Raw genomic sequence first — 21,697 nt, 5'->3', positions numbered from 1 at the left:
TAAACCAAGATGAGTGTTTAATGATTTTATTCATGTCAGCTTGCTTTATGTAATTAGGTTTGCTCTGTAGTGCAATAATGGGCCTCATCATGAGCATTGTCAAGTGATTTCCCTAAATGCTTTGGGAGCATGCTCTAAAGAACAGGGATGTAGCCCTTCTGTGTGTGTTGCACTGTGCATCTGGGGAGGATTCTTTCAGTCACCTTTCGGGCAGGAAACTGAAATCTGAGAAATGAGGCCCTTAAAAAAGAGCAGGAGGGAGGTGTCTGGGATCAGAGCGAGCAGCTGGGAGCATCTGTGCCAGCAGGACCTGGGGACCTGATGGAGGAAGGTGAGGGCCAACAACCACCTGGATCTGCCCGGGAGCATCCCTGCCCTGGACAGGCAGTTTGCCTGGGCTGAGCTCCCTGGTTCAGCCTCTGCTTGTTCCTAAATCCCTGGTGCAGCACCTTCACGCTCTGCTCCCTGCACGTGTGGAACATGGGTCCCTGTGCAAACACCCCTGCAGCGTTGTGAGAGCAGAACCAGCAGCATTACCCCGTGCACTCCTTTTAACCCTCTCCCAGAGAAGCCATGGAACCACCTGCTCCTTATCCGGGGTACAGGGTTCCTCAAACTCCATTTCCATACAGGTGTGTTTTCTTTTAATGCCTTTTTCATTTTATGTGACAGGTCAGAATGTCACCAGAATGACATGGAAATGTACAGGAGCAGCTTCCAGCCTCCCAGAGGGAATGTCAGGTATGGATATCTTCTAACCAACTTGACATAAAGACCATTGTCCTTCACGCATTCCTCTTGCAGGGTTGGATGTGTCAGTGGCATGTGCCAGGCACTCAGTGCTGTGTGACCGCTGCAGCTGAGGGCTCTGCTCACTGAGGAGCGCTGCTCTGACCTTGCAGTGCTGCCGGTGCAGATGTGAACTAGAACTGGCCCAACTGAGTTGGGGCAGTTTCCTCTCTGTTTGCAGACACTCCGCAAACAGGCTCTGCAATTGCTCCTTTTGTCCTTTCTTCCCCCCTGATCTGTTATTCCGCAGCTGCCTCACAGCTGGGATGTGGATGTGCAGAATTCACCTGGAAGCTATTTTCATGGTATAGGGTTAGCTCTGGTGACTGACTGGATGATCCTCCTGTGCTGTAGCTTCCCGAGCTCTCCCTAACTGTCCATAGGAATGAATCTTCACCCACACAAATGTGTGCAAAAGAGGAAAATACAGCATAAAACTGATGACTTTTTTATGTTCATGAAGCAGATGGTACTAGAATATAAACAATATGCAAGGTATTTGCTGCTTTTAAAGCATATCATTTTACCTCTATCTCACGGAAACTTTATGCACTTACGTTATAAACTTGTTGTATTAAAATATGTTTTCTGTGCAAAAGTGGACAGAACTTTTCCTGGGGTTTGGAGTCTGCCCTGTCCCCGTCATGATGGGCTTGGTCTGAACGGAAGAAAATTCTGTTCCTCAGGCATCCAGGAGCACCACAAACTGTTCTGTCACTTCCAGGTTGGTTTTTCTTTCCTGGCATTTCACAGAGCCCCAGCCTGATTTTGGTTGGAAGGGACCTCAAAGCTCCTCCAGCTCCAACCCCTGCCACGGGCAGGGACCCCTTCCACTGGAGCAGCTTGCTCCAAGCCCCTGTGTCCAACCTGGCCTTGAGCACTGCCAGGGATGGGGCAGCCACAGCTTCTCTGGGCACCCTGTGCCAGCGCCTCAGCACCCTCACAGGGAAGAGCTTCTGCCTAAGAGCTCAGCTCAGTCTCCCCTCGGGCAGGTTCAAGCCATTCCCCTTGGCCTGTCCCTACAGGCCCTTGTCCAAAGCCCCTCTCCAGGTTTCCTGTAGCACCTTTAGGCACTGGAAGGAAAACAGGCAGCATTTGGCTAATGACAGCAATGGGAGAGGAGATACCTGCCTGGGTGCTGCATCGTTGCTTGGGTGCTCATCACCAGTGCAGTCGGTTGCTTGGCAACTGGATGTGAAGGATCCATCACCAGGCTGGTTCCTTCTTGCATATATTTGGTTGAATATCACAGGGTATGCTGTCAAAGCAGGTCAAAGTCTTCTGAAACACGTCCTGGCTTAATGGGCAGATCAGTGCAAATAAAGGGATGAGCTCATGCTGCTCCAGAAGCTCTCAGGGTGCAGGTTTGTTTGCAGGGGGATGCAGCGTGGTGAGGATGTGTGTGTGTGTGTGTGTGTGTGTGAGTTACATTGAGTTGTCTTCTTGCCTGAAATCCTTCACTGAAAAAACTACCAACTTGAACACAGAGCAGCTGCCAAGGTCGGTTAACACGTTAACTATAGAATAGATATATGCACAAATACAAATACATAGATATTTACAAATCTATGGATCTGTTTCTGTGTCTATTTGTACATGTATATGTGTACGAAATAAGCTTTTAAAAGCAATAGAAGGAGGAAAAGAGGCACCTACAGAGACCAGCGTGAACCCCACGGCTGGCTGGGGCAATAGGTGTGATGTAGTTCATTCCATTTGGTAGAAAATGGAAGGAAAAGGATGCGAGGAGGGCAGGCTGTGGCTGAGCACACTTGTGCTGATCACGTTACTGAGGACATTCAGTTTGTGAGGGTGACAAACAGGTTATTTCACTATTAAGCAACCTTTCACCATTCTGAAGCACAGACTTTTGCTGTTAGGAGTTGAGATCATCTCTGGCCTCCCCAGAGTGGGGACCCCAGCACCCCTTGGGTATCCTGAAAGCACCCTTGGGAGTCAGCTTCCCAAATTCCCCTTCCTCTACAAAGCTGGTAGCAAGCTGCTGGATTACCCACCTGCACCAGCACTGGGTGCTGAGCAGATGGAAGGAGATGGTTGTTTCTGTTGAGACAGGCATGGGTTGTGAAGGAAGCTGGGCAGGTACCAGCGTTGTTCTGTGCAGCTGACCGCACGGGCTGCTTCTCTCCCTGCCATTGTTGCATGACATTCCAGTTGGCACAGGGGTTATTTTTAGCCAGAGACTATCAAAAGCATTTTTCAGGAGCACTGTCCCTGCTCCTGACCAAGGAATCACGTTACTGCGGGAGCTTTGCTGAAACAAAGAAGATACATTGGACAAATGGGAAATTACAAGTCCAGACCAACCCAAACTTGCACTGGTAACGAATGCTGCTTTTTTAATGCCATTTACCAAACACCCATCTGCGAGAGGCAAATGGTATTTCAGGAAATACCTTTTACTCCTGGGTTCAAGGCTGCGGCATTGTATTGTTCTTGGTTTACAAGAGAAAGGCTTAACCCAAACTGCATGTACAGCCTGGGAAAGAAGGCAGAAAGCCAGTAAAGTAGATTTCTTTATGGAGATATCATATTAACATAGGTTATGCTGTTGCTTCAGCTTGTGCTTCATTAGAAAACCTTTAAACTGCCAACATTTTATGCTGTGTGTCTATGCTCAGATTTAGGAACTAAAAACTAACAAATGCACTCTAAGGTTTAAGTTTGCTCTTGCTCCAGTTAGAATGTTCCTGATAAGGATTCAGATGTAGTACTTGTCAGTGAAATCGGTGTGTGTGTGTCTATATTGGCGCAGCAAGATACTAGCTGCAGTATTTAAACTTCCATACTTGAATAGAAAACTGTATGAATCAGTGTGCAACTGGATGTTCAAACACCAAGTGCTTTGGTTACTGGGACGTTATGCTTCATGGTTTTGATGTGTTTTGAACTGGTTTATGAATTAGGGTTTTTTTTGTTGGCAGATGAATGGAAGAAAAAGGTGAGTGAATCCTATGCTATCATCATAGATCGGTTAGAGGATGACCTGCAAATCAAAGAGAAGGAGCTGGCGGAACTGAAGCACGTTTTCAGGTAAAATACTCTGGAAACCTTCTTATTAATTTCTTTCACAGAAGCATCTGCCATCAAACAGCAATTTCAGTTTCAGGTGTTTGCTCATGGAAGGACTTTGTCATGTGCAAATGCATGGTCTTTAATGTCTATTTCTGGGACTATGTCACAGCTCTGGGCCAGAGCCTCGCAGCACAGTGCCAGAGGTAGTGACTGTTAATTACTGATGCCAGTATCTCACAGCAAATGCCTATATACTTGTGTAAGTTACTCAGCTCGAACAGGCCGTCCAGCTGTGCTGGGTACTTCGCTGCTCTGCTGATGTGTTTCTTCAGGCAGGAACATTGCTGAAGTCACAGATTTTCAACAAGCACAAGCAGGTTATCTTCTGAAAGTGCATTTCAAGTTCGTGTTTGTAATTGCTTTCTCAGGGCAGCACTTGCCACCAACCAAGGTCACCCAAAGAGGCAATATATATTTATATGCTCGTTATCAGAAAAGCTTAAACGCAGAAGCCACAGAATTCAGTGACTGTGAGTATGTGAAGATCAGGTGAATAGTCCCAGACATCAAACCCCCTTGGAAAACCAGGGGGTTCTAATCAGAAAGAAATCACAAGCTCAAAAAAGCCCAACTGGTCTCATAAATCATTCACCATGAGCACTGCCAGCACAATTGGCACTGATTGAGCCTGGGAAGTGAAAGAGGACATTGGGCTTTCATGGACCACTTTGGCTGTGATCCACTAAAGTACTCCACTACTTGCCTCATTTTAAGCGTGTTTGGTAGTAAAACTATTATCTTCACAAAGTGGGGCCAGAGTTCTATTTATTTTAGATAAGCAAAACAATTGAGCATATGGTTACAGTGCTCAGCTCCTGCGTTAGGCATCAGGATAAAGAAAACCCAAACTCTGAGGTTAGCAGACTTGGGCAGCTCAGCTCATCAGTTTGTTGTAGGGCCCATCTAAGTCTCAGTAAAATGCCAGCCAAAATCTGCTTCTTAGATAAAGAGCACTGCTCTTTCCCACAGAAGGGGTGAGAACTAATGGCACTGGTTAACACTGCACTGGGAACACCTGGTTTTGTAGTCAGGCTTGAGGAATCAGACAGTGATCTCCTTTCAAAATGCCTTTACCCATGGGTATGAAATTTGGGCTTGTGGGTATCTGACATCCAAACATGGCCAGTGTTAGAAATCAATCTTGACTATATGAGACCTGTTCTGCAGCAGCAGTGGCTATTTTGGGAGCTCTGCTCATCGCGGAAGCAGCAGAGGAATTTGTAGGTTTTCCCCATTATTAAACCAAATTCATGTATTTAAAAGATTAGGACTGAGAACCCGGGTGGTTGTTGCAGCGAAGGCAAAGCCGGGAGTTCACCTGGGGGAGATGAAATCAGAAGCTGCTCAAGCCCCTGCTCTGGAAGGTTTAGAACATAAGCAGGGTAAAACTGACCCAGCCTGGCAGAGAGCTGCCAGCATCCCCCATCATCCTCACTGCACTCAGTGGGCATCTGTCCAGTGCCACAGAACCCAGCAGTTGCAGTAGAGAGAAGAACATGTGTAAGTAGCACAGCACGTGTCAGAGCCTGGGTAAAAGCTGTCCCTGCTCTGTTCCTGGAGCTCAGAGCTCTGAGTGCCATGGTTTAACTAAAAACGCACCCTAAAAATGAAAAGTTGGGATTTTGTTTCCCTAAATATGCAATTAACTCTTAAGGGAATGAACTAGGAGGGCACTGAGGTAAAACCAGCCCTCTGTGGAGTCATTTGAGCTAGTTTCTATTTCCAATATGGGTCTTTTAATCATAGTTTCTAATATATAAAACTGTCCTCGCAATATTTTCCCATAAAACCATTGGCATTTTACCTGCTTGTAAGAATTCAGATTCAAATTGTACAGCATTAAAAAAGCAAAGTGAAACTTTTCATTACACCTCAATCCAGGAGAAGAGGAAGATTTCAGTATCTAGCTTAAGGAACTTTCACATTCTGGAAGTTAAAACTGGTTCTTTCAACACGAACCCCAGAAAAATGAGGTGGTTTAACGTTTCCAAATCAACCTGATCACACTTCATGCATGGACAGGAAAACACAGGGTTTATTCCTGGTTTAGAATGACCACACACACTGAACAAGCAGGATTTCCTTTATGATGGACTTAACTATGGGAAGTAAAGGGAAGTCTCTGGCTTTGTCTGCACTTGAAATTCTGTTTAAAGAATAAATTATTTAAACATTTGTTGCAATTCCCTTGGCTGCTGGGTCTTCTACCGTTATTCTGCGAAACACTTCACTTCTGAGCTGTGGCAAGTGTTGTATGACAGGACTTTGATTTGACAAGGGTCTGTAGGGACAGGCCAAGGGAATGGCTTGAACCTGCCCAAGGGGAGACTGAGCTGAGCTCTTAGGCAGAAGCTCTTCCCTGTGAGGGTGCTGAGGCGCTGGCACAGGGTGCCCAGAGAAGCTGTGGCTGCCCCATCCCTGGCAGTGCTCAAGGCCAGGTTGGACACAGGGGCTTGGAGCAAGCTGCTCCAGTGGAAGGGGTCCCTGCCCGTGGCAGGGGTTGGAGCTGGAGGAGCTTTAAGCTCCCTTCCAACCCAAACCAGGCTGGGATTCTATGACAAGAAGCATGGAAATCAATGAACTATAAAATGAGAACTATAAAATGAGAGGTTTTAACATTTTATGTATTTTTTTTTTTTTGGTTTTTTTTTTTTTGTAAAAAAGAACAGAGCATCCAATACAGAAGCTGAGTGCCTTTTTCAATGAGTCAGGCTTGACACGGATCCTGTTAAGAGTTATTCTATCGGAAATGTATTAATAACAATGACTTCATTTTAACTATTCACTTCATCTTTGTGTGGCCTGGGAAGCACTAAGAAACCACGAAGCTGTATTCAAATGTAACACTTCACCAATAATGTGGAAGAAAATTAAACAATAAATGGAGCTTCACTTTGTCAGTGTCACAAGATGTGAGGTGCAGTTGTCTGAGAACTGTAAATGCAGAGTTGCCTTTCCATAGTCCCCACAGGTCTCAGACACTTGTGGATCTTCTTAGGAGCTGGCGTGCCAGTGGAACTGCAAATCCTCCACCAGAAACGGTGGCTCTGGAAAGACTCCTTCATTCCTTTTGGTTTTGGTCTGAGCTTGGCCAACCCTCGTTCCATGTGCGTCTCCCGTAGTGTTCCCATAGAACAGCTTCCATGTGTTGGTGGTGTTCCTGTGACCTCATTTGGGGAACATCAACTTCCCTTCTGAAAGGCCTTTTCTGGGTGTTCTCGTTACTCGGCTCTTTTGCCTCCAGCTCTGTGCTTGCCCAGTGCATCACTTCAGACCAAACACACAGCTTTTAAACTATTCCTTGTTTACTGTTGCGTCAATACAGAAGCTGGCTCTGCACAGATCATTGATATTGCTAAGGAGTCTTTCCTCTTTTTTCTCTAATGGAGCTGAATTCAGGCTCCGCTGTGACTGAACTGCAGGGCTGTTCAGAAAACAGTAAATCTGAACTCTCGCTTGATGTCTGTCAAGTGTTTCCAGACTTACTGAGTGCAAACAGGGTATAAATTGAGCCCCAGGTCTCAAAAGCTGCGCTAAGATTTCTGTTTGAAAGCTTTTCCAAATGACAGGAGATGTGCAAGAGATGAAAACAGTGATCATCTGTAAACCCTCTTTTCGCAGCTCTGATGAAGCCTTCTCCAAAGTCAATCTGAATTACCGCACAGAAAATGGGCTCTCTCTGCTCCATTTATGCTGCATCTGTGGGGGTAGGTATTTGAAACCCAATGTGCTTTACACAGCTCCTGGTTTGGGGTCTGATAACTGTCAGGAAAAGGGTGCTTTCAGGGAGCTTCCTTCCGTGCTGTCCTTGCTGACAGCCCTGTAAGCACGGGGCAGCATCACTCTAAGCCCCAGTGCCAAAAGGGGTGAATCAAGCTACACTGAGCCACATTGTGGCTGATGCTCCAGTCCAGCGAAAGTTTTGGTTGCGAGTGTAGTGTGTTGTGCTGCGAGTGTTCAACTGATTCACAGCTTGCTGCACTCACTGGTTCATCAGTCCACCCTCATTCAGTATTGCCCTACAGTGCTGTGTTCTGCACATGGCACAGACTCCAGGATAGGCACCTACTTTAGCAATCCTTTGTCATACCCGCAACACTTATTTTTCCAAGGCAAGGCAAATGCCCGTATTTCATTTCACAGTGGTTAAAAGAAGAACAACCCAAATGCTTTAGTGACAAGTACCACCTGGTAGGAGTTTTGCAGACAGCAACTGAGGGTACATGAGGAAAGAGTGCAGGATGTCTGCTGGGATGGTCATAACAACACACCGATGGTGGAATTTTCCACTCCTATCCACACCGCTGCTCTGATGCCCATAATGGGTCATTTGTTCATGCACGCACTTTGCTCTTGTTATACAAGAGCCAAAATCAGCTGAGAGGCAAAGAGAATTTTCCCCTCAGGTTTCAGCTCTGCAAACACTAATAACACACATAAAGGATTTGCTCCGTCTCAGTTCAATGCCATCATGAAGGAGGGCCTGATACCGCACTGCTGAAAACCCAGTGGATCTTTACTCTCAGAGTGCAAGGTCGTACCCAGAGGTGACACCAGGGCCTGGTAACATTAGAGCCATTGGGGATTGCTGAGAGGACATGTAAGAAAGCAGGCGCTGCTCATTAACTCCACAGGGTGTGTGAGCACTGGAAGCAAGGAGAGAATGTAACAGGACTAACAATAACTAGTATTGATTACTGTCAATAGAAGGCAGGTATGTGTTTTGAGGTCACCTCTGCGCATCAGAAGGTCAGAGGAAGGCCAGTGTCCATGGTGACGTTCAGCACCATCCCCAGACCGACTGTCCCTGTGACAGTGTCATGTGGAGGAGGAGAGTGACGCTTCGGTTCTGAAGGGGCAAACAAGGGCAGCGGCTGAGAAGCCAGAGTCCAGCAGCATCTGCTGCTCTGTGCAGTGCAGCATGGTCAGGATGTGACACAGGGGTTTGCTCCTGTAGAGGTTCTCCTGTCCTTAACAAATCCCCATTGAAGTGTGAGCAAATGGCCAGGCCACCGGTCACAACGTGGTGCATCAGGAGATCTGCTTCATAGCTTGCCTCAGGTCAGCAGCGGAGCCACTGCTGCTCTTTGCTTCAGGCTCACACGGAAGTTTCTCCATCTGCACGCTCTTCCCTGTACCTGACTTTGTTTCCCTTTTTCTTTCTGAAGGTAACAAGTCCCACATCAGAACCCTCATGCTGAAAGGACTGCGCCCCTCCAGATTAACCAGAAATGGGTTTACAGCTCTGCACTTGGCAGCTTATAAGGTAAACTGAACTGGTGAAAAGAAATCAGAACTGAGCAGTTCATTTGTGTGAACCACCCGGTTGGAGCCTCTGGTTGCTATTTCTGGTGAAAACAGAGACTTCACATTGACAGTGCATGGGAAAATGCCCTGTAAAGGGCCCAGCACAGGGAATCAGCAGGTGTTTTTGCAGTGTCATCCATGAGGGTATGGTCCTGCTTTGGAAATACTGATTAAATCAACTCAAGATAGAGCAGTGTTCTTTTATTATCATAGCTGGTAATAGAAGCAGTCTCAAAAGAATTCATTTTGCGATTTTTCTTGTTTGCTGCTTCTTTGTTGTTCCCCCTCAGATTCCTCATTCAGCTTCAGTATTAATTTTCTTCACTATTATATTTATCTTTTGAGACTCAGCAATAACAGCAGTGAGGAATAAAGTGGACAAAGACAGCATTCTCTGAAAGAGTTGTTATGATCCTTATTTTGAGATGGAGCATCTGCGAAACCGAATCCATGTGTGAACCAGCCCCAAAAGCACCTGGCTTTTTAGGGGGAACTCAGATCAAATTTAGGAGCTTTTCTAGACTGTAATGGCCACACTTAGATGTCCCAAAGGTGCCATAAGCTCATACAGCCTCTTTTCTCTGCAGCTCTCATGGCAGATGCAGTTCCCATTTGCTGTGTGTTCAGAGCTGGTTAAGCAGGATGGCACCTGTGTGCCACTCCTGATCCATAAATGGTGTTGCCAGAGGACATGGAAGTGATAGATGGTCTTTAATCCAAACACCCAGTTCCAGAGCAGCAGGAATCATCGCAGTCTCCGTCAGTCCTCTCCAAAAGCTCACCTGTGGAGGAGGAGATGCTTTGCCTTCTGCTGGGAGATAACCTGGTGATTAGAATAGTTGTCCAGAAAGAAGACAACAGAAGTCTCTCCTGGAGAGAATTCAACTCATATTGCCAGTCAGCACCTATGGTTGTCCCAGCGTGAGCATGCAGTCAGCTTCCCCATGGGGAGAGCGAAGGGAAAGCCTAACACAAGGCTGTGTAGGGACAGTGTTGCCTACAGGGCAACATGCGGGCACATGGCACACAGTCCTCAGTATTATCTGTGCAAGGCAGACACTGGACCCCCAGTGCAGCAATGGTTTTGCTGCTTAGAGGGCAGTAGGAAGGGAAGGAAAGAATTCATGCAAGCAGCAGCATTTGTGTCTGAAGGTGGGAAGAAAGACACTGCCCTGTGTTTGTTGTGGACCAGCTGAGCCCATTTCCTGCTCCAGTTGTGATTTCATGAATGCCATCCTGGAACAATAACCTTGCCCCAGGTGTGTTCAGAGAAGTGGTCATTAAATACCTGAAGACTCCATCATGGAGCTGGATACCTGAAACTCACAATGTGCTGAGCATGCTGAGGATGCTGTGGATGCTCTGCAGCTCCATGTTTAACTCTGTATTTGTCCATGAGCCACTGTCTCTCCTAGTTACTGTGTTATGAGCACTTCCTGTATCTTGCATTATGTCTTGGAATTCCCATGTTAATGTTACAGCCACTGGTACCCATTAGCAATGCAGGCTATAAACTGATGACAGTCAGCCAGTCTTACACATCATGGGGTGAGATGTTTTACAGCAGTCATAAAAGAAACTTCCCCCATGCTCAGTGTTGCATTATTAGCCAATTGCCTGGAAGAATTTCTCTGCTTACTTTAATGTCAGTCTCAGTGAATGGTTTCCAATCAATAATTTAGCTGAAAAACCATTCCTTTGTTTAAAAGGAATTTTATATCAGATTTCCCAGGTGTTTTCATTATTTGGGAATAGTTTTGATTTTCCTATCAAATCTTGTTTTGTCTGGTTGCCCTGCACTGTATTGTTGATAAATCTCTTCTATCCACTTAGCACAGAACTATAGCAGAAAGTCATTTGATGTAATGTAGTATCCAATCTCTTTTGCAGGTACCATGAAGCTAAGCAAACTAGTGTGAATTTGGGGATGTAAAGTAGAATGCAATATAACATTCCTCCAAAAAGTGACATTTTGAGACTTTAAATGACAAATTTTATTGTATTCTAGTTCTTTTCTAAGTAAAACATAAAGGAGCCGACAGATACCTCTTAACAACAGTGATGTGCATTGAGGCAGGGCAATTTCTTGTGAAACTCCTTGTCTGCTGCTTACCCGCATTCTGGGTGGTTTTGTGGCATTTCCTCTGGGTAAAACAGAATTGGGAAACTGGGATGAGTCACTAACCAGAACAGAGCATTCCAAGGTAATGCCGACTCAGCCTGTCTTCCCAGGCTGCACAATGTCCCACCCATTAGCCACCCAAGCACCATGTTTCGAGGTCTAAAACTATTTGATAGGGAAAATTATGTAAACTTTAACTGTCCATTGTTATCAAAGAGAAATTGTGGATATTTCCTGAAAGCAGGAAAACAATTTCACTATGAACAAACGCTTTCACAGGCATATTTCAGCTGCTGCTTGTCTGGCGCTGGTTTCTTCTTGCCCTTCTTCTAGTGACTACTTCAAAGAGGTAGAGAACAATGAGAAAGTTTGGAGCCTTTAGCATCTCTTTCACTCTTGAGCTGTGTGCCTTTCCTCTCATGAGACAACGAAAACGGATTGGAAAAGGCTCATCTCTGGGCAGATCTCCAGGAAGGTGGAATTATTGTAGCCGTAGTTAGTGCAGTTAGAAGAAGTGCTGGTGAGCAGGACGGTCTGGTTTCTCCTGCCAGCTCTGTCACTGCCCCCCATCATTTCACTTCTCTGTGTTTAGTGTCACTATTTGTGAAGCAGAATTTATTGTTGGTCACGTTGCCTGTGCATTGTGACTCTTAATGTGTTTCTCAAGTTGATTTTTATTGCTGCCATTTGATAGTGCCCATTGCTGCTGTTACACCTGCAGGAAGTCATAGCTAAAACTGCATGACAGGAGAGGAGTGAAATAGTACGAAAAACAAGCCTGCAGTTGAGAATGTGGCACTCATGCTATCCTGGGAGCTCCTCAGGTGCCCTTCTGCCACGTTAGCTGCTGTAATGTCCCGAACCCAGGACAAACATGGGGAACAGTTTGTGTCAGCACCTAATAATGGCTTGGAGACAGAGATCTTTAATGGCATCATGTAATCAGAATAAAGACTTTAGATGCAGGCTTTAGTTTAGCAGAGGAGAGACTTTTGGTGCCCAGGACAAATCCTCCCTCCACCCTTTCCTTGCACCCCATGCTCCTGGCCTCACAGTCAGTCCCTTTGCTTAAAACTGAGTCACAGCCTGGTTTGGTTTGGGTTGGAAGGAACCTTAAAGCTCATCCAACCCCCTGCAATGAGCAGGGACACCTTCAACTAGAGCAGGTTGCCCAGAACCACATCCAGCCTGGCCCTGAATGTCTCCGGGGATGGTGCATCCACCACCTCTCTGGGCAACCTGTACCAGGGTTTTACCACCCTCGGTGTAAAGAATTTTTTCCTTGTGTCCAGCCTGAATCTCCCTCTTTTAGTTTAAACCCATCACCCTCCATCCTGTCACAACAGGCTAAAAAGTCTTTCCCCATTGTTCTTACAGACCCCTTTTAAGTACTGAAGGACCGCAGTGAGGTCTCCCGGGGTCTTGGAGATCTCAACACACACATACAGCGAGAGCTGTGCCCAGCACTAACGTGTCGGACTCGCTGCCTTTCAGGACAACACGGAGCTGCTGACAGCGCTGCTGCACGGCGGAGCTGACATCCAGCAGGTCGGGTACGGCGCCCTGACAGCCCTGCACATCGCCACCATCGCCGGCCACCACAAGGTACGCTGCCCTCTGCTTCTGGAAGCCACCTCTGTGAGTGCAGACAGCAGCAGGTCGCTGTTTCAGGCTGATGCTGTTCCAGACAAAGCTCAAACTGGTTGAGTACAGCTGAGTTGTATTGAATGTTCTGTACCTTTGGGGAAACCCACCCCTGTGCGTGTGCTTTTACATTGACAAACATGCACAGAGGACTCAGGTCTGTTTGTACACCTCTTACCTTTACATGAGTGCTTTAAAGTCTTGGCAATAAATGGCGCTGCTTTCTAAATATCAGAAGTGTTAACCAACAGATAGCTGATGAAATGCACTCACTCGTGGATTTCTGAACCTCGATATGGAGCAAGGCTTCCAAACGCTGCCTCTGAGTGTGAAGGAAGTGCAGTAAAAGTCTCATTTCCTCTTCTAGGTGTCACGGGCTCTGCTGCAGAGCTCTGTGATTTTTGCTTCAGAAGGGGACAGAGGTTCTCCATGCAGAGCTATTTTATACTTCGGGTTAGTGCAGAGCAAGCTGTTGTCAGGGCAGGTCTAGTGTGAATCTCAAACATCCATACTGATTGGCCTCCTTTGGAGACTTATCACTATGGGGAGCAGAGGGAGGAAAAGGGATGAGATTCCCTAGATACCTATAATCAGGCCCTTCCCTTTCTAGACCTGCTGTCAATCATGAATCTGTTTCCTTATCACTTACCACCCCAGCTCAGCCATTTCACACTTCATCTCATTTCCGTCACCCTGGCAACAGCTCACTTGGTGTAATTTATTTATTACTTTAATCTCTTCAAGTACTGGGTGTGCACAGTTACCTCGGTGCTGGGAGGTTCGTGGCTGTAAATGGACTCCCAGTTCAGGTACTTCACTTTTTATCTCCTTTGGGTCCGTTAAGCAAGCAAAGATTTTGTCCTCTGCTTGAGTAAAAGTTTAAACTTACACAGGGGCTGGACTAATGTTTGGAGACAGAGACAGCAAGTTCTTTAAAGAGAGAGAAGCAGCAAGAGAAGAATAACTAAGGACAAGGAAGGAAATGCAGGTGACGCTAATACCTGCCTTTACACTGTGAATTTAGTTGTGCGTTTTAGGCTTAGCCATTCCCCTCAAGTAGAAGAATTTGTCTGGGCTAGAACAAAATGTGTGTGCATCTGCAGCAGAAGAACCACCTCTATCTATGTGCATGGCAAGAAAGAAGACGTGTCTGAGGAACTCCCAAGTTACAGCGGTCGCTGAGCTCACTGATACAAAGAAAGCCAGCTCTGCTGCTGCTGCACTCTCACTCATCCGTGCTGTTTTCTATACATATGCATATACACATATAGAAATAGTTATGCAGTTTATGTGGAAAGAGAGAAAAGGTATTTCTCTTCAAAGAGGCACTTTCGTTGGGGAATTGGTGACCTGTAGATATTCTCTGTGCTGTCTCAGAAATCTGCTACCACTCACATACCTGCCCTGAGGACTGATGCGGCCAGACACTGAGGCTCAGCTGAGGCAAGGTGACAGTTCCTCATTTATGCTGCTAAGATTGTCTTTAACTCCCTGCTTCTGATTAGTCCGAGGGTCTGTCAGATCTCTGCACAAGCAGCAATATGCTACATTTCCTATTTTATTTCGGCTTTCAAAGAGGCCAATAGATCTCTGCTGGAATTTGCAGCCAGGTTTTTGTTTCCAGTGAAGATAATCCCGTAACTGATTTACTTGGAAGACTTTGGAAACTGCACGAGGCACCCGTTGCAATCTTTTGCACTGAATACCCCTAGTATTGCACCCTGTGCACTAACTGTACGTGTATGTGCATAGGGACGTAAGTATGTGCATAGAGACGGTACCTCGAGTCACTGCAGGGCTCAGGACACTCTGGATTCTGTGGACACTGATGAAACAATACCAGCAAACAGCAGAGGGATCACTGTGAGACAGAAGCTGTGATTTGCAAACACAGCTCGGAACAGCCCCATCGCAGCACTTTTGCAAGCACCAGTAAGAGCTGCTTGCCCTTAGTACATGTTTTGTCAGTGAAGAGTTCCCCCATTTCCAATGGAAATACACTCAGGGCTGTTCCACCCTCCTCGGGTTTTCACTCCTCCTAAGGGCTGTATAAGTTATCTATATAGAATCATAGAATAGTTAGGGTTGGAAAGGACCTTAAGATCATCTAGTTCCAGCCCCCTGCCATGGGCAGGGACACCTCACAGTAAGTATATGTATATATGTATATGGTTGTGAATGTGTATATACGTGTGTGTGTATGTACACTTTGCTGAGGACCTTCCCAGGCTTGTGGCCACCAGCAAGGTTACCAGTCAATTTAGCTTTGCATTGCAGCCTCCAGAGTGGTTTCAAAGTGATTTAAATCCTACAGGAATGTTTGCTCTTGTTGTCAAAGATACGGTGCATCAACACACGCTTGGTGCCAACCTCACGTTACCCTGAGAGGCTGTGTGTGTGCAGAAGGCTAAGCTGGAGGAAGGTTAAAACAATTTACGGGTGGTCACACCAAGGAACTCAATTGAAGAGCTGTTAACCTTCAGTGCTTCAGTCAGCAGCTCCAGCAGTGGCCAGGGCACAAATCAATCTGTGCATCTGCTGCACTGGTGAGTGAGGAGAAGCGTCAGCAGCGCAAGCCAAAGCCCTTCATTGCGAAGGTCAGATCCCCGCGTGGAAGCACGAGGTGCGAGCAGGGGTGGGGACCTTGGTGCTGCAGCATTGCCTCCCTGAGCTGGCAGGGCACCGTGTCATCCCCTGCAAGCACACATACAGCTCTTCTTCACAGTGATGGAAATCTTTCCTAGAGTATCCTGTTCCCAAAAACCAGCTCAGGAACCACCACATCTAATTGCTCTGTGCAGGAATTACAATGGAGATGTTAATCCACTTTAATGATCCTTATCACTTTTATGGGGTGTGTATTTAATGTTTCCTCTGTGGGAAGTACAAAGTACTCTTCTCTGCTCTGGGGCTTTTTAAAGTCCCTGGGCCTTGTCCTGCAATTGCCAAGGCAGGCCCTGCTCTTTGTCTCATGTTTCTTATTAATGTCTCATCTCAGTCTCCCCTTGGGCAGGTTAAAGACATTCCCTTTGTCCTGTCCCTACAGGCCCTTGTCCCAAGCCCCTCTCCAGGTTCCCTGCAGCCCCTTCAGGCACTGGAGCTGCTCTCAGGTCTCCCCTTCAGGAGCCTTCTCTTCTACAGGCTGAACAAGGAGCATGTTCAAATGATTTTAAAAGCCTTGAAAACTAGAATTCATGTGAGCCTGTTCGAATGGCTCAGGAAGTCCCCATTTCCTGCTTTCATTCCCTTCACTTTATGCCCATGCTGCATCTTCCCAGCCTGCTTTTTCATCTGACACTGGTTCTTCAGACCTTTTCAGAACCATTCTAGAAGCAGGAACACAGAAATGGCATTCATTCAACACCACTGTACGTGACTGCACAAGCTGCAAGGTAACGGGGACCCAAAGATCCGGTAATAGTGCCCAAAGCCATGTAAGAGGTTCTGTGTCCAGCAAATACCTCTATCAGCAAAATACTTTCAAAATCCCATTCTTTGGCCACCCTGTGGCAAAAGCAGTCCTGGGGAGAGCTTCCTGTTTCCAGGCACCAGTACCTGCATCTTGCATTAGCAGCCTCTGTGACCTGTGTTTCATCTGATGGGAACAGCCAAGATAAAAGGACACATACAGGCTCGTCACTGGGCTGATGTCTGAGCCTTTATTTAATGTAAAGCCCCTCTGCAGGATGTGACTGATCACAGCTACATTCCTCACTTGCCACTATTCATGTTTTGTTGTAACAGCTTTATTAATAAAGACTGAAGCTCATAATAGATTCTTTAGCTGTTCATTCAGTGTAAGGCTGTGCAGAGGCTACTGCTGGAGCAAAGGCCTTCACTGCTGAAGTTGTCTTCTCATTTGAATTTTACCTGCTAAAGAGTCAATAATCTCTGGTCTTGTCTTTTAGAGGATTTCTTACCCTTTGCCCTTGTCCAAGAAGCAGAGTCCTTACATAGTCTGTCTTAGGTTTTATTTTGTTGACTCCTCCTAACCTTCAGAGCAGTGTAATTATCTTTGAAGTGAACATAGAATCATAGAATCATAGAATCATAGAATGGTTTGGGTTGGAAGGGACCTTAAGATCATCCAGTTCCAAGCCCCCTGCCATGGGCAGGGACACCTCACACTAAACCATCCCACACAAGGCTTCATCCAACCTGGCCTTGAACACTGCCAGGGATGGAGCACTCACAACCTCCCTGGGCAACCCATTCCAGTGCCTCAGCACCCTCACAGGAAAGAACTTCTTCCTTATATCCAGCCTAAACTTCTCCTGTTTAAGTTTTAACCCATTACCCCTTGTCCTGTGACTACAGTCCCTGTCCTGTCACTACAGAATGTTCAAAGAGCTTCTGAATAAGCTTTTCCTAAGAGAGTTTTGAGAAAGCTCACAAAGTGAGTGCTGTTCAGAGTGCTCAAAGCATCTGTCTGAGTTACAAACAGCCATACCCCATCACACTGAGGCACTGAAAGCTGCTGTCTCTACAGGTTGAGAACATCCCCCAGGCTCTGAGCAGCACCGCGAGTCACCAACTTTATCCTGAGGATGAAAATCATCTTTTTCTGGTCTTTCAATAACAGCTTAAAGCTTTCTTTGCATCAGAAATTTCCCCCTTACTTCCTGCAGTCATTTTATCCATACCCACCCTCTTGTACTGGCTATGCCAACTTGCAGTGTTTTCTAAGGTTCCTTTATCCTCTCTTACAAAGAAAGCTTGTCTGTGAAACTGTGGTGATTGTCTCTGTACCCCTCTCATCATTCACAGCTGAGTGGAGTTTGCTTAATGCGACTCACAAAATCCTTTTTATCCGGAGATCACAAAATCACTTCCATGGTTGTCATTTCTGCAGCCTGGAAACTCTGTCAAAATTCATCTAGTTTGATGTTCATCATCAGAGCTGGATCCACATCTCTCAACACGGGTTTTGCAGCTCAAAAATCCACCTTGGAGCTTGTAGATGAATCTAAATTCTGAATTCCATCTTCGACTGGTCACAGCGCTGAGTGTGTTCCAGCCGCACGTGCCTAAGTTAAAACCAAACTCATCCAAAGAACTCTCAATCATATTCTTGTAAAAGCTACAGGTCCAAACAGCTCTTTTCAGAGCCAACAGCTACAACTTCAGTTTTAGGATAGGAGTTTGCTGAAAAATGTCTAAGATGAATCACTTGAAAGCCACCGAGCCATTAAATCACAGAGGAACTGGCTCTGTGTTCCCCACCATGACACTCGTGTACTGAAAGTTGTCTGGACATGGGATGCACGGATGGAGTCCAGCACATTGACCAGCGACTGAGCATGGTCTTTATTTACTCTCTGAGCACATTAACACTCCTCCAGTGAGTGCATGTGCAGAGGCTGCTGCTGAGCTGCTCCTCAGCTGGTAGAAGGGTAAGCAGCTTCTCTAAGCATCTCCATGGATCTTTCATTAGATTTTAGTAATGGAGTCAAACTCTTTTCCGAGCTCCATAGCAAGGGAAATTCTGACTCTATAGAAAGGGGCTGGAAAGATCAGAATGAGGGTGGTGCAGCACTGAAAGCTTTCCCTAGAGGATGCAGGACCTCCATCCTTGGAAACCATCAAAGTTAACTGGACAAGGCCCTGAGCAGCCTGATCTTTGAAACTGGTCCTTGCTTTGATGAGGAATAAATATGTATGATTGGTAGTGCCCAGTATGCTCCCAGGTTACTTCTAGCTTTGGGAAAATAATATTGGATGTAGAATGCCAACATTGCCCAGTATTTGTATTCAGAGAGGCGCTGAAGAAAATTTCATAGTACCACAGCAATCCTCACATCCTCCAGCCTGCCTCCAATTGATGGCTTAGTCCTTGCAACACCCATGTGTCTCCAGCAATGTGCAGGACCTATTGAAGCCCCTGGGCTCTGAAGAGACAGAACTGGCCCTGCAGTGCTGCTCAAAGGGACGCTTACGGCTGGGACCATGGGGAATGGTTAAACTGATGGGAAATGGTCGTGTCTGAATATGCCAGAGAAGGGACACTATGCAGAAAGTGTATTCAGGCAGCCACCTGGAAAGAAATTATTTCAATTTAAATTGTGTAAAGAACTAATCCCTGTGCACTGATGTTGCTTGGTAACAGGTTTTCGTTCTCTGAGCGCTGGAGAAGGGCATGGATGGGAATGGCTGGCCCTGCTCTTGCATGTTGAAATGATTTGGTGGCTTCAGCTTAGGCAGCAGTTGTCAGAAATGGGCATCATCACCACAAGCGTTAACCACAGGCATCCTCAGAGGAGGTGTCAGCAGGGAGGGCAGATATCAGTAATGCAGCTGGCCATTTCCTCTTCAGTTCATGGGCCAGCATTTTTCACCATCATTAGGCTCAAAAACAGCATTCATCACATGTAGAAGTACTCGGGCAGTCTGTGGTACAAGCCTCTGGGTGTGCCTGAAGAGTCCCTAGTGCTTCACAAAGCTCAGCAGTCCTTTGGCTCCAGTGCACAATCCACAGCAGTTCCACTCTGACTTCTATCCTGACAGTCACTCAGGAAGCCAGTTCTGATAACCCATCGCTGCCTGGGTAAGCAGCGGCCTCCTGAAAGACCCAGAAAGTGAAAATGGGAAACAAATACTGTGAGTTATTTACTGAAGCCAAAGGGCTGTTATCATCTAAAATACAAAGAAACCGTTGCCCACCGAGGGAATTGTGTGTGAGGATTTACCTTCACACATTTACATTCCAAAGGGTCTTTCATTTTGGTTTTTTCTGCTTCTAAAACCTGATTTGTTTACTGCTCTCTGTTCATAATGGCTAAAAGAAAATTAAAGGTTATTCTCAGAAAATCCAGAGATTTATTTCAGTGCCTCTTACTTCATAACTCAAGCTTTTCACTGGCAAACAGATTGTCAGGCTTATTTATAAAGCATCAGTGACATTCAGTGTTCAGTACGAGTACTGTAAGTCAATCACTTCTGCATGTTGGATGCAGTTCTTCACCTTCATGGCTTGCTGGTTTGGGGCTTCCTGTTAAGCTGGTGGTGTAAGGTTTGGAAATCTAGTTTTAGAAGCTGCCCACGTGTCTACAGTGCTTCCAACTGGAGTTTTCTGCTTGTTTCTTTCCAGGCTGTTGATATTCTTTTGCAGCATGGAGCTTATGTGAATGTCCAGGATGCAGTTTTTTTCACCCCACTGCATATTGCTGCATATTATGGCCATGAACAGGTAACTAAAGCTATAGGTTTTGTGTCGTTTTGCTTTACATTCCAGAGGGTCCTACCACAAAAAGGCCTCATGTACAGAAGTTACTCTTCTGAAGTCAATCTCTAGCTGTTCCAACAGTCTGAATATCAACAGGAAGTTTCCACACTCGAAGCTAGGCCCCAGCAAAAATAGAACAAGCTTGGACTCAGAAGCATGATCCATTTGATGTTTATTCATCCCACATTTCAGAGCTTGCATTAGAAATGTCAGTAGATATTCTTAAATGTCTCCAGGGAATAATAATTCCACAGCAATTCCATTGGTTTTCCCTGGAACGCACAAACTAGCTTGTGGCCACTTTTTGTTAACAGAAAAAAGGATTTAGAGAGCAGGCTTTGCATGGGGTCCATGCATGTGACAAGTCCAGCTGTGCTTGCTTCCTTCACACAGACCATGGACTTATTGAAACATAAGCTGAAGTTCTGACCAAAGCTGGCACTGACCCTCCTAATTCTCCTTCTTTGGATAGTGTATAGTTGACATACAGTTAATTTAGCAGTCCAGCCCATTGCCCTCAATAGCCGTTATGGGCAATGTGACAATGGACCTATTTTGGGTTACGCCCGTCATTCCCCACACCCTTTTTTGGCTAAAAGCGTGGATTCTGGGGTATGTTCAAGTTTCAACGGATGACCTGTAGGCAGAGTGCATTCTTCATTCCAGGACACGTTACTCTGAGTGCACCGAGGAGGTGCTGCAGGAAAAGCTTTTGAAAGCACAGAGCTCAGATGCACAGATGAGTGAAGATGTTCCGTGTTCGTGGCTGGGGGCAGCAAAGGGGCGAACCAGGAATGCGTTCCAGAGGTGCTGCTTTCGCGGTACATGCACCTCATCATCCAGTCACATTAAGGAACTCCTGGAATGCTGGCTTGAGAGAGGGTTGTGTTTATTTGCATTGAGCCACTTCTGAACAAATAGTCACGGCCTTGTGAAATTGTGCTGAAAGCTCCTATGGTGCTCCTGTGAGGAGAGGCTCACATCAGGAAGGAAGCAAAGGCTCTGCCATTTCAGGACTTTGAGGGCATTTGCTCTACTTTGCTGACTGGTCAGTTAAACAAATACATGTGTCTTGTGTTGAGCCTTTTGCCATACATAACCTTTTAGAGAGTGTATGACTACCTGCTATTGAGAATTGAAATATTTATATAGATATGTAACTCAAAAATGAGTTTTGTACTGAATCTCACCTGATTTAGCTTTAAAGAGATGCCCACGTATAGTACTGCCCACTGCGATATTCTGTCTGATTTTGCCAAAAGCTTCATTTTCATGTGATAATTTAATGAACTATTCAGGTAACCCACCTCTTACTGAAATTTGGAGCTGATGTGAATGCAAGTGGTGAAGTTGGAGACAGACCTCTCCATCTGGCTTCTGCCAAAGGCTTTCTCAACATCACGAAACTCTTGGTGGAAGAGGGGAGCAAAGCTGACGGTAAGAAAGGATGCTTTGAAAAACCAACGTGAACAGTGTATTTTATGGACAGAGCCAGGCCTCAAAGCTTGGATTTACCTTCC

At 46.0% G+C, this 21,697-nt stretch overlaps 1 protein-coding gene across 1 annotated transcript in view; it reads left to right on the top strand.

Moving 5' to 3' along the window:
* The first annotated feature begins 3,034 nt into the window (after positions 1-3,034).
* Positions 3,035-21,697, top strand: part of TNNI3K (TNNI3 interacting kinase) — a 45,329-nt gene continuing 26,666 nt past the window's right edge. Inside the window, exons 1-7 of the mRNA XM_065673022.1 lie at positions 3,035-3,128; positions 3,732-3,840; positions 7,504-7,589; positions 9,051-9,148; positions 12,806-12,916; positions 20,043-20,141; positions 21,476-21,614. Of these exons, the coding sequence (XP_065529094.1) occupies positions 3,089-3,128; positions 3,732-3,840; positions 7,504-7,589; positions 9,051-9,148; positions 12,806-12,916; positions 20,043-20,141; positions 21,476-21,614 (682 nt within the window). The 5' untranslated portion in view covers positions 3,035-3,088. The remainder of the gene's footprint in view (positions 3,129-3,731; positions 3,841-7,503; positions 7,590-9,050; positions 9,149-12,805; positions 12,917-20,042; positions 20,142-21,475; positions 21,615-21,697) is intronic.

The sequence above is a fragment of the Lathamus discolor genome, chromosome 3 (genome assembly GCF_037157495.1).
Source record: "Lathamus discolor isolate bLatDis1 chromosome 3, bLatDis1.hap1, whole genome shotgun sequence".
Taxonomy (NCBI): domain Eukaryota; kingdom Metazoa; phylum Chordata; class Aves; order Psittaciformes; family Psittacidae; genus Lathamus; species Lathamus discolor.
The sequence above is the reverse complement of the archived record's forward strand: the minus strand, read 5'-3'. Positions and strand labels throughout refer to the sequence as shown.